Below are 14083 nucleotides of genomic sequence, written 5' to 3'. Positions count from 1 at the left end.
AGATACGATACAAATCACAATACTAGGACCACGATACAATGTATCGTAATATATCACAATACTGTTAACAAGGTAATATTTCTTATTTGTTTCTTCTTCTAAGATATTATTTCCTGGGAAAATTGAATTATACCAGAAATATGTACAAATACTAAACACTTTTATTTGATCAGAACAGGATTTAATACTATATGACAAAACTTTCCTCTGTAAAAACTATTTCTTACAGATAAATAAAAATAAAATTACAAGTACAAAAAACACACAAACACACAAATTAATAAATTTTAAAAATTACGTTTAACAGACATTCCAGTTTCAGATCCTGCTCAAATGTTCATATTCTATGAGCTGTGAATAGAATGCATAGTGTTCAGTCCCTGAATCATCCAACATCATAACATTATTTTTGTGCGATCCCAACAAAAGAACTAACAGCTGCCTCTGTCAGACAGTAAAAAGTGCTTTTAGGAGGATTGAAATACCCATTATTTAACAAAACTCTTAATCAGTTAAAAAAAAAAAAAAGCATGACCTGTAATATCACAATACTACTTTTATAGTACAAACAACAGAGCAAAACACCCATGTGAACATAGAAATAAAAGAGTAAAATACCCATGTGAATATAGAAATAGAGTAAAATACCCATGTGAATATAGAAATAGAGTAAAATACCCATGAGAATATAGAAATAAGACTAAAATACCACAAAAAAACAAAAACATGAACCTCCACCATATCTCCATTTGAATAAATACCTAAAAATATCGATACAGTACTTTTTAATATCGATACAGTATAATGAAATGAAAAATCGCGATATATTGCAAAACTGATATTTTCTTACAGCCCTACTCCTAAAGTGACTTTTTTGGGGGGATTACCTGTGGGACATAGAACTGAATGTACGGTGTCTGTATATGCAGGAAATAAAAGACTGAACCCAGTGACCTCAGATCTATTGTGACATTCTGGGAGGTTCTCATGCCTCAGTCGGCTTCGACGTGCATTGTACCAAGGTTATTATCGTTAACGAAAACTAACGAAATGACCAAAACTAGAATTGTAAAAATATTTTCGTTAACTGAAATAAATAAAAAGTATAATTAAAGGGAAAAAAAAAACATAATTAGCTGAAACTGTATTGTGTGTTTACAAAACAAACTAAAACGGATAAAAGTTATGGATAAAATTCCCTTCGTTTTTTATCTTTGTCAACGTCGGATTGATACGAAATCGATTTATTTCGCTTTAGCAATTTTCTCTGCTGTCACCATACAACACTTGACGGTCCGTCACTTGTGGTTTCCAGTCGTCTTCTGGTCCCCACTCTACCTGGAAACATGGAGACTAAAGCTGGGAGAAAGCAGCAGAGTCCTGTCTGGGATTTATTTGAATACAACGGAGAAGAAGAGAAAAGATCTAAAAAAAACTAAACTAAAACTAAGCATTTAGAGAATAACGAAAACTAATAACAACTATCAAACCTGCTCTAAAAACGAATTAAAACTAACTGAATTAGAGAAAAAAAAGTCCAAACTAAATAAAACTAAACTATAATGAAAAATCCAAAACTATTAGAACCTTGCATTGTAGATATACAGTTCCTTAAATAATACATCATCATCATCATCATCATCATCATGGACCCAAACTACTGATGAGATGAAGGTAATTTCAGAATGAACCTCCACTGTGTTTGTGTGAATGAAACCTTCTGAGCCTTTAAAGCCACTTAGGTGGGTTCAACGCGGCTGCTGACGTAAGAGGATTGGCCCGATCGGGGTCACATGGTAGACAGGGTTTCACTCTGTCGCTAACTAGCCCGCTATACAGCCAGACCCTAAGCCTCATGCTTTAAATAGGATTAACATTTGTATAGACACAGGACCTGAGGCAGGGCCAGATATGCTCAGAACAACAAATAGGTTCAAGGCAGTAAACAGCCAATATTCCTCAGTTCATTACAATACTTTCAATAATAGCAGCATTGTTTTAACCCTGTAAAACCTGACCCCTCAAAAACTGGCCACAAAATTTAAATTTTTTGGAATTGAGATGTTCGACCTTTTAACAAAATCCAAACAAAACATTTTAAGACAAGATAAGACTATATCGATCCCACCATGTGGAAATTTAACAGTATACAGCAGAAATATGCAACACACCAGTGCAAAAGAAAGGCAGGTAGAAATAAATGTTCTGAAAGTATAAACATTTAAGTATGACATTTAAAGATATTTACATATTTTTGCCATGTCATTTTGTTTTATATTTTATATCAGATTTGATACACTGAGCGTTTTTCTAAATCACCTTACATACCTGCAGTGTCAAATCTGATACCACGCTTTAACATCATTTAGCTGTACAATAAAGAAAAAAAAAAAAAAAAAAAAAAACCCAATATAAATGTTTTAAATGTAACTTTTTGAAAATTACCAAAGACTTTCCTGTAAAAAGTGCGTGGATGTTTTAACGATAGCGGCCATATTGAAGTATTGATCTTGTCGATAAGATAGAGGTCTCAGAACCTGGCGTAGCAAATATGATACAGATGGTTTTATAGGGTTAATACCAGTCAATTCCATTTTTGATACCATGAGGGAAAGCCAACGCAGCACTACAAATTTAAAAATGTTCTTCAAAGAAGATAAACATGACAGTAAGGTTCCACTTGTGTTTTCCTAAAATCAGTAAACAGCAGAATGACTGGAGTTACCATTAACCCCCCCCCCCACAGAGGTCCTTCTAAACACATAAAGCACATACTCTGCACAGTTGTAGTCATGTCAAAACGTTTTTCATACAGTTTGTTTTTTTTTTTTCTTGTATTTCATCAACTTGAGCCAAAAACAAAAATACCAAACTCAATAACTTTTTTTTTTTTACCTTTGCCGTGTTTTTGATGTAAACAAACCATATTTTTTTTGATGCAAAAAACACAAAACAAGCTGACATATGTCATGATTACCACCAACACTGCCAAATATGCATTATTATTATAGTGTCCGTCATATTTTATACCATTTCAATGCCATGTTTGTAATGTAAACAAACCTTATTTTTTGGATAATTTTTTTTTCTCCAATATTCTACCTAAATTTGTATTATTTATTTTTTTCATCCTGTCATATGTCAGTGATTAACACCAACATTGGTTCATTTTATTGTTATTTTTGGTTCTAGGTCAGATGTTAAATATGTCAGTGTGTATTTTACTCATTTGGTTGAAGGGTGTTAGTGCAAGAATGGATGGGTCAGAACTTTAAAAAATCATGCAAAAATGAACAACTTTATAGAATTCTGACCTAAAACTCATTCTGAAAAATAATACAACTTTTTAAAGTGTTAATAGTATGCTCACTCTGATACCAGAAGGTTTAGAGTAATTCCAGATAAACTAGGGACTTGTGATGATTGGACTGCACAGGCTGACAGACTGTCCAACTCTGATGGAAACAGAATGAAGTCTTTTCCATTCATACGCATTTAACTGAATCATCAAACAGACGAAATATTGCAGTTACAGTTTTTGTGTTATCACTGCTCTGTAGTGTCTCTTCTATCTTGTCCTGTTCCGTGTTCATTTGCCTAAAATGCAAAGTATCTCTCAACATCATACTCTGAAATTATCTAAAAAAAACTCCTGCTCTTTTCTTCTGTGTGTTTTATTGTTTCCTCACCACAGTTACTTATTTCATAGTCAGGAACTACAACATAAACAGAATAACTGTGAATTACAAATGTAACATTCTCATGTTACAGTATTGCAGGTTCTACTTTGACTCAAAGAGCAAACGGATATTATTTCAAAAGAGTGAAATCTCAAATGACAGTCAGATTAATACATAGTCGACAGCAGCAGTAAGGAACATTTTTCTAGTTTTCAACAAATGCCTGTAAGAGGAAATCCCTGACATTATATTCCAAAGATTACAGTGGTTTGTTTGAGTAAAACACTAAACTCCTAAACCACTGGAGGCCTCCAGGTTAAACCAGTCCTGTGCAAATGAGTTTCAGATCCACACTCACATCTACATTTATTCACAAAGATCATTAACCCTTAGTGGTCTGAGCCTATTTTGTCCGTTTTTCAGTACTTTTGATTTTGCCTTTATATACTATATAAACAAATGTTTACTATACCCATGTTTGGTATCTTTTTTTCAGCACGTCTTCATCTATCTCATCTGCCTATTATTTTTTCACTCTAACTTACTATATCAACACAAAAGGACAACAAACACACAAAAAATATAAAATCTGATTTCAGGTGGGGGTCATCCCCACCCTTACCTGTGATGCTAATGCAGTCTGTGGATTAGAATCTGCAGATTCAGCCAGTTTTTTCCATTTGGAAAAAGGACAAAAAAACGAAGATATGGTCAGAAATATAACGCTTGCTTTATATCGCTATAATAACGCTATATCGCTTGTTAGCTCCGGTTTCAAACCGTCACATCTCCAGTTTTATTTGCTCTATCAACATGAAATAAAAAGTGGGAGAGTGTTTCAAGTCTGCACTTTTGAAAGCAATTGTCCCCAGTGGTCTATGTGACTGACTTCCGACGCTACAACGTGTTGAATATGTCATGTGATTCAGTCACGGGGTCATGACCGTGGACCTCTAAGGGTTAACCCTTTTAAGAACACCATTATAACAGGATGCCTATATTTCTTTGTTTTTTTGCAATAAAAGTATCAAAAAATTATTTTTTCCCCAATTCTTTTGCACCTTTTTTCAGGAAGAACTTAACTTTCAATGTCTGTCTATGAATTATCATTTATTATATGTAATAAATGCTTAAAACAGTGTGTTATATAAAAAAAAATAAGAAGAAGTTGGATGAAGCCAAGCAGGCAATAAAACACTACTTTTTCATTCTTTATTTTTTTCTTATTTTATCTTTGTTCAGTGATTAATAAAGTGGTTTAACTGAGATTATGATGATTAAATTCAAAACAAATAATTAAATTAACCTACTCCGTCTTTAGTTTTTTGTTTTATTTACAAATAGCTTATTAGTCAGTACTAGTCAGTACTTACTAAAATTAAACATTTACTCCCAGGATATTATTTATGTGCAGTAAATTATATTTGTATTAGATTTGAGGAACCTTTGGCTGAATGTTACACATAAGGAAGGGGAAGTAAAAGTGTTCTGCCGTCCTCAAATCATTGAGAAACTGATTGTGGTGAACACATTTGTAACCCATGTTTTTTTTTTTTTTTTGCTGAATCAGTCAGTTTTTAAAGCAGGGGTGTCAAACATGGGTCCCAGGGCCCAAATGCATCCCGCCAAAGGTTCCAATCTGGCCCCTGGGATGAATTTACAAAGTGTAAAAATTCCACAGTCAAGGCTGTGGAACTCGTTTTAGTTCCAGTTCCACATACAGACCAATATGATCTACAGTCAAATAATAACAGCAGAATAACCAATGAAAAAGAATGGCTCCAGATTTTCTTCTCAGTTTATGTGAAAAAGTAATACTACATTATGTCTATAAATAATACAAACTTTTTTTTTTTTTATTCTTTCTTTGTTTTAGTGCAAAAAATAACATTAAATTATGAAAATATTTCCATTTCCAAACTATCCTGTAACAATAAAATGTGAATAACCTGAACAAATATGAACAACCTGAAATGTCTAAAGAAAATTCAGCACAGTTTTAACCATTTTCTGCCTGTTCCTCAGTGTTTAGTGTCTTTGTAGATCTGATCCATAATGCACATGGAGAAATGATAGGTTGAGGCAGAATATTGTTAAAACTGTACTGATTTTTTTAAAAACAGTTTTTTGATTTAAATTTCAGCCTTTTCAGGTTATTCATTTTTTTGTTTGGATAGTTTATCAAAGTATTTTCATAATTTAATGGGTTTTTTTTGCACTGAAACAGACATAAATGTGCAATTGTCATTATTTATAGGTTATTCTGTTATTATTTTACTGGTTCAGCCCACTGCAGATCAAATCAGGCTGAATGTGGAACCTAAAAGAACATGAGTTTGAGAACCCTGATTTAAAGTGACAAAATCCGCTCATCTATTTCTAGGCAAAAACACTCACTTTTCACCAAAGTTCAGTGATATTCCAGTGTTCATTCTGCTTTTCAACACTGCTCCACTTCCAATTACAAATAGGGAGGGGGGGCTTAATATCAAATACCACATTACCCCTGATTTTCTGATGCAACAAGATGTTCTAAGCACTCCTGTGTAATTTTTTTGAAATTTTCGTTCAACCCCCCCCCCCCCCCCAACCTCTATAAATATGTTTGTGATGGGCCATTTAATGATCTTGTAAGTGCCATGTATCGTAAGAGTACTTTGTGCTATGAAAAGTCTAATGTCAAGGTCATGTTGTAGGTTAAAGGTCACCAAAATGACTACTTTTTTCAAAAATTCATACCACTCGGACATTTTATCAAATATGTCCTCAGTTCTGTTCCCTCTGGTTTCCTGGTGGGATCCCCCAAGGCCTTTGGCCCTTTAAAGATGCATTACAGACTAAATATTTCAACATGTACATTCCATTTGAATTTACCACCATTAGTGTGGTGTGAAACACTAGCACACATTTTGGTGGGAATCACTAACACCACATTCATTTTCTGAACCCGCTTTATCCTCACTAGGTCGCTTGGAGTCTATCCCAGCTCCTTACAGGTGAAGGTGGGGTTCACCCTGGACATGTGACCAGTTCATCACAGACTGAACATACAAAGACAAACAGTCACTGTCACATTCACACCTATGGGCGATTTAGATTAACCCATTAACCTATCAGTGCATGTGTTTGGATGGTGGGAGGAGCCAGAGTACCCGGAGAGAACATGCAAACTCCACACAGAAAGGTCCCACCCCCATCGACTGGTGTTGGAATTGAACCCAGGGCCTTCTTGCCGTGAGGCACCAGTGCTATTCACTGCACCACTGTGTCACCCATCATTAACACTACATTAAAATGAAGCTACAAGTATTGCAACAGGACATTCATTCATTTTCTGAACCACTTTATCCTCACTAGGGTCACGGGGGCGGAGCCTATCCCAGCTACTTACAGGTGAAGGCGGGGTTCACCTTGGACATTTTGCCAGTTCATCACAGAACTGAACATATAGACACAAACTATCACTGTCACATTCACACCTATGGACAATTTAGATTAACCCATTAACCTATCAGTGCATGTGTTTAGATGGTGGGAGGAGCCAGAGTACCCGGAGAGAATCCACGCAGACAACATGCAAACTCCACAAAGAAAGGTCCCACCCCCATCGACTGGTGCTGGAATCGAACCCAGAACCTTCTGTCTGTGAGGCACCAGTGCTATCCACTGCACCAACAGGACATACACATGTAAATTGAAAAGTTGTGAAATTCTTTTTTCATGTCTATATGGATAATACATTGAGTAAATAGTTGTGTTTAATGTGTCTTATTGAATGGAAGTTGTTTGTGGTCAATAGATGTGTTATGAGGAGAGAACCTGAGCCCAACATTTGGAAGAACCCACATTAACATCTTAATTCCATCAAATATGCATTTTTGACCATTTGGGTGACCTTTGACCTATAATTTGACCTTGACACGACACTTTTTGTAGTGCAAAGCACTCTTAAGACATGACATGTCTCACAAAAAAACATTTAAGGCCCAGCATGAGCAGATTGCTACATTGTACTTTATCAGAAGAGAAGGTTTGAAAGTTGCCAAAAACCCCACGTTTTCAGGGTTGAAAAAGTAATTTTCAGGATGGGGGGGGGGGGGGGGGGGGGGGGGGGCGCTTGATTTGAAATTTTTTCACATTTTTTGTATTCCCAAGACATGGGAGCATTAGAAAATCTGGGCTAAAGTTGAATCTGAATATTTTCCTGAAATAAGCCCCCCCACCCCCCCACTACAAAGGCCTGACAAGACCCACACCGTCTGGGATCCCTGAACAGTCTGCTCTGTTCAACACACACACACACACACACACACACACATACACACACACCATTGTAGTGTTTCTGTGGGCGTGCTGTTGTTTTAGCAGGGGGGGTGGGGGGGCTGTGGTACAATGACCCCCACTGTGGCACTGCGTGTTCACAGAGGAACTGTGGGTCAGGGCTGTGGCTTCCTCTCACACATGTTTATCTGACACACACAAACACTGACGTGAACACATGAACTCATAAACTCAGCAGTGACAGAACCTTTGAAATGTGAAAAGGGTCAAAGTGCAGACGTGACAGTGCAACCACATGGACTTTAATGGCATTTAACCACCTGTTCCCTACACTTTACTTTGCACATTACAGTTTACTGTTGCACCTTTTACTGTTCATTTATTTATTTTTTTACCAGTTCTGTTTTTATAATATTAATTTATGACGTATAATGTGTTTGCTCTCGTATTCTATTTTTATTCTTTTATTCTATTTTTATTGTGTTTCATGCTGCTGCTGCACAAAAATGTTCTAGAATGAATGAATGTTTTAATTATTGTGTCTTGCATACAAACATGTCCAGCCCTTACATGGGCTTATAAGACACCATAAATATAAACCAAAAATCAAATACCAGACAAAAGGCATATGGATATAAACAAAACAAAGTACTGACCTATTTAAACAAACATATCTGCCACTTTTTCCAGGCTTTACAAACAAGTAAATAATGTTAATTTAAGTACATTTGAACTTAACAACCATCTCATCTTGTCATCATCATGTGCTAGTTTGGGATCAATAAAGTCTATCTTTTCATTCAGTTTTTATGAATTTCTGTCATTTTATTCATTTTTCACTAATTTTCCTGCTTTTTTTGTCTTTACTCATTTTGATGCTTACGTTTGTCCACTTAATTTTTTTTTACTCATGGCTACTCATCTTGTTGATTATCTCTCTCTCTCTCTCTCTCTCTCTCTCTCATGGTCAAAATGGAACCAAAGGTCAGTGGGTGACACACATTTCCACAGTTGCCTCCCCGTCTTCGTAGAATTCTGATCTGAAGTGAAGCCTTTCATCTGTTTGAGGAAATGTCCTGGACACCCTCTCTCTCTCTTTTCCGCCCTCTCTCTCTCTCCTTTGCACGACCAGGTGCCACACAGGCCCAGATAGGAATCTGCAGACGTCCTCCATAGAGCCTGGACCATTGTTCACCACACAATGGGGAGGAAAAGACTGGGCTGAAATTCAATCCTCAGGTAATCATAGGCGTTTAGAACCGGCCCAGTGTGTTCTGTCTGTGTGGTTGGTGGCAGATCCAGTCCCAGAGGTCAAAGCCTGGTACCTGTCATCATCTATCAACACCCCCCACCCCCAGGCTTCTGTTATCGGACTTGAATGGTTGGATACAGGAGAATTATGCAGAGATGGAATTAATTAGTACAATGTAAGTAAGTGTCATGTCTTCAATACTGATTTTATGCTCCTCTTTATGCCTGGATGCTTTGTGATTTTCATACTAAAAAAAATAAATGTCTCAAACATCAAAATGTACATACGATTAAACTGAGAGTGTCCTGAGGTACAGGTTATCCACTTCAGCTGCTCCTCACAAACACCTATTTATGCTGATTTATTCATGGAAACACTCCCTTGTGTCTTACACTTTGACACAGTTTCAACCCATGGGACAAAAACCTATTAACTGTCTTTGGAGGTAAAATGATTACTGGTTAAAATATGAAGATTCACTCAATTTTGTGCCACTTTTCCATTAGACAGCTGCGCAAAACTTTACCAATATTTACTAAATGTTGGAAAAAAAAAAACAGAAGTGTGTAATGTCAGTTTTTCCATTAAATCACAAATGCCATGATTTGTTTATTTATTACCGCGAGATGACACAAGAAGTTATTCCATAAACATGATGAGAAACATAAACATCACGTTGATTTACAGATATATTCGTTCTTATTATATATTACCCTTCTATCCTGTACTAAATTTAAAAAATCATTGGGTTTCTTGGTGTGTCCACACATATGGACATGTGTATTTTAAAACTTCTTCTCTTGTAGTAACGTCCATCAACATTTTTTTTTTTTTTTTTAAATTCTTGTGACTAGTTGCAGAAAAAGGTCTTTCCAGTGCAGTTTTGCATGATATACCAATTGCACTACACCTGAAAAACCACCTCTTGCCAGCGCAAAAACTTATATCAAAAAACGAGAGTTTGGGTGAAATTGTCGTTTTCCCATCAGGCAAATTTTATGTGGAAGTTAGACTCCATTCACACAGCAGGTTTAAATGCACAGTTCAGATTTTTTGGTGAAATCTGTTTTTTTCGTGTGTGTGTTGGTTCATATTCCACATTAAATGTGACTTCTATGAGTTTTAGTCTGAACTGAATGTGACCCTGAAGTGACCCACATGGACTAAAGAGGTCCTGAAGTGACCCACATGCACTAAAGAGGTCCTGAAGTGACCCACATGGACTAAAGAGGTCCTGAAGTGACCCACATGGACTAAAGAGGTCCTGAAGTGACCCACGTGGACTAAAGAGGCCCTCAAGTGACCCACATGCACTGAAGAGGTCCTGAAGTGACCCATGTGGACTAAAGAGGTCCAGATGGAATACCAGACCATGCAGACACACACTGTGTTTACAGAAGGAAATATGGTTTTCCTCCGCTCCGACCAACAACTGGGACCGACAACTGGGACGTTTGTCCCATTTCAATGACGTAAAGGTCGGATAAATGCGACCTGGATGTTCAGACTGAAGTCACATTGGAAAATATCAGATCTGGATCAGATTTAGGACCACATATGAAAGTGGTCTGGGCCAGATTTAGGACCACATATGAAAATGGTCTGGGTCAGATTTAGGACCACATATGACAGTGGTCTGGGTCAGATTTAGGACCACATATGACAGTGGTCTGGGTCAGATTTAGGACCACATATGAAAGTGGTCTGGGTCAGATTAGTGCTGTTCAAACTGTCTTTAACAGATCACATCCAGGTCACATATGGTCACAAAAATCAGACTTGGGACACATTTGGCTGCAGTATAAATGCAGCTGCATATTCAATTTGAGGGTCAATGGAAAAGCGACTGGTGAACAATATTTTGGACTGTGATGCAGGTTTTGTCCTTTTTTGAACAAGATTCATCCATTCATGTAGAAATAATAAGCAGATGAACACATTAATCTAATGACACCATTGTCCAAACCACTGTCTAATTCAGAGGAAAACATGCAGCAGAGAAAAGACTAAGATCATGTAAGGAAACATGAGGCTTAACTTTCTATCTTGGTAAAAAAAAAAAAAAAAAATCTACTAATTAGTAAAAGATTTCAGTTTGAAGATGTGAAATATCCACAGACTCAAGGACACGAGTATGTTGTAAAGCAGAAAACAGTCTTCTGTGGTTTTGTCTGGAGTGTAGGTTACAGTGAAAAACAAAACCCATAGGCGTATAAAAATGAGCTTTGATCAGATGCTGGCGGATTATAAACTGGTCTGATGATTAGCTCTAAAACCTGCCTGCTTCAGCTGCCCACGTTGAACTTTGGCCCAAAATTTTGATAAGAATGAATGATTCTGGATGATTCTATTGGTTGTGTTTACTGGTTTATGAACTCATTTTATGAACAATGCCTGGATATTTGCTAGCTAGCGCAGATGTTAGCATACTCGCTGGTAATCCCAGTTGTATGTTACCCGTAGGTGTGTGTTTGTTTTGTTTACTAGATCACCCTTTCTCTGCCTCAGGAGTGTGTTTTTATGACTAAACACAGAATTTAGTTGAATCTAGTTTTTGTCGTTCATTATATGACCCATGTAGGGATGTAACAATATGAAAATTTCGTATCACGGTTATTGTGACTAAAATTAGCATGGTTATCATTATTGTCGCGGTATTATTGAAATTGTGCTCAAAATGTTCATAAAGTACTAATACACACACTGAAATAATTTAACCAAGTTGTATTTAAAAAAAAAAAAAGAAAAAAAAAAACAAAAACAAATAAAATATTTAGCACAATATACCTTCTGTTGCGGAAACATTCAAATATTAACCCTTAGTGGTCTGAGCCTATTTTGTCCGTTTTTCAGTCCTTTTGATTTTGCCTTATATACTATATAAACAAATGTTTACTATACCCATGTTTGGGATCTGTTTTTTCAGCACAACTTCATTTATATCATCTGCCTATTATTTTTTTCACTTTAACCTACTGTACAAACATAAAAGGACAATAAACACACAAAAATATAAAATCTGTTTTGAAAAATGTATATAATTTATTGCATAAATAACACACAGATACTTAACGAGCCTTTTCAAAGACTTTAAAAGTGAATATTGGTTCCAAATATTAGGTAATATAAAATCAAAACTGTAATAAATTAAAACTATACTCAAATATTTGACATAAAAGCAGATCTTTACATAGGCATTTTCTCCAGAAAAGTGCGGTAATCAAACATGGTTATCATGATAATTAGAATTTAAATGGTAATACGAACCGTTGGCAATTTTACCGCGGTTTACCATTGTACCGGTAATCGTTACATCCCTAGACCCATGTCTAGAAGGATTAGCTTTACTGAAAACAAATGCACATGGTCAGAGCGGATGGGTTTTACCACTGTCAATATGTGCTTCCAAACTGTAGGGGATGCTCCATAGAGAAAAATGATACAAAGACAGCGAAGAAGAACCAAAAGGGTCCCATCTTCTAGTTCCACTTTAATATTCTAAATAGACCAGATGTATTCGTACTTTTCTTTGCCTTTCTACTTCAAACATCATCAGACCCAAAGGAAACACTGACTCCACAAAGCTTGTTTCTGTACTCACCCACAGTTTGCCCTCGAAATAGAAAGCGTCGAGCAGTTTGACAATGTTTTCATGGTCACAGGAGGCCAGGATGTCGATCTCCACCATGTAGTCCTCCAGCTCCTCCTCGGTTTTAGTGTCGATAACTTTAGCTGCGGCTAGAATGCCCGTCTGTTTGTTCTGAGCCTGTGGGATGACACTGTTATTAGACGGCTGGATGTCCACTGAACTGCACTCATTTACTCCAGTCTAACTCTCTTGTGTTTCGATTTAGTTTAGAAACGTTTTATTTAGGGCTGTTAGAAAATATTGGTTCTGCAATATATCGCAATATTTCATTTCACAATACTGTATCGATATTAAAAAGTACGGAATCGATATTTTTAGGTATTTCTTCAGATGCAGATATTGTGGAGGTTCATTTTTGTTTTATGGTTTTCTTTATTGTTTACGTTTTATTTATTATTATGTAATACTGATTTAAATAACTAATGCTTAAATAATAAAATAATGGTTTAAATAATGGTTATTTGAAGCATCCTAAAAGCACTTTTTACTGTCTGAGAGGCAGATGGTAGTTCCTTTGTTGGAATCATACAAAAATAATGTTCTGATGTTAGTTCTGAACTAATAGAATATGAACATTTGAACAGGATTTGAAACTGTAATGTCTGTAAAACAGAATTTCAATTTGAACACAGGAACATTTTGTGATGTAGCATTAGATCCTGTTGTGATCAAATAAAAACATGTTTAGTATTTCTGGTGTAATTCAATTCTTCCAGGAAATAATAATTTAAAAAAAGAAAGAAACAAAAAATTGCCTTTTTAACAGTATCATGATATATCGTGATATATCGTATTGTGATCCTAGTATTGTGATTTGTATTGCATCGCCAGATTCTTGCCAATACACAGCCCTAGTTTCATTTGGGCTGATTTTCTTCGTATATGTTGGACTTCGACATTGTCTTGACTATAAGCTCACACGTCCATTAAGAGGATCCAAGTGTACGATGTGGTCTGCGGTCCGAGTCCATGTGTGACTCAGCAGAACACCACACATGTCCCTCGCAAAAGTGGAAATTCCTCTTGTTTGTTTTGGCTTTTTTTCGGGCAGGATGTGCTTAATGAAGTGGCCACCGCCGATATAGGATGCAGCCACTTCCTGGTGACCTGCATGAGCTCCACACTCAGTCACACAAGCTGTTTGAAAAAACAAAAACTACTCGACACAACTACAGTGAACTGAAGCAGCTTGGATTTCACTGTGAATCAACAGACAACACA

General features: G+C 36.3%; 1 protein-coding gene across 6 annotated transcripts in view; it reads right to left on the bottom strand.

Annotated features, from left to right (window-relative positions):
• Nucleotides 1-14083, bottom strand: part of LOC115425612 (serine/threonine-protein kinase 10-like) — a 69543-nt gene that overhangs the window by 53986 nt on the left and 1474 nt on the right. For all 6 annotated transcript variants that reach the window (XM_030143618.1, XM_030143705.1, XM_030143292.1 and 3 more), the window contains exon 2: nucleotides 12815-12979. In XM_030143618.1, coding sequence (XP_029999478.1) covers nucleotides 12815-12979 — 165 coding nt within the window. The remainder of the gene's footprint in view (nucleotides 1-12814; nucleotides 12980-14083) is intronic.

Source organism: Sphaeramia orbicularis, chromosome 1 (assembly GCF_902148855.1).
Source record: "Sphaeramia orbicularis chromosome 1, fSphaOr1.1, whole genome shotgun sequence".
NCBI lineage: Eukaryota > Metazoa > Chordata > Actinopteri > Kurtiformes > Apogonidae > Sphaeramia > Sphaeramia orbicularis.
The sequence above is the reverse complement of the archived record's forward strand: the minus strand, read 5'-3'. Positions and strand labels throughout refer to the sequence as shown.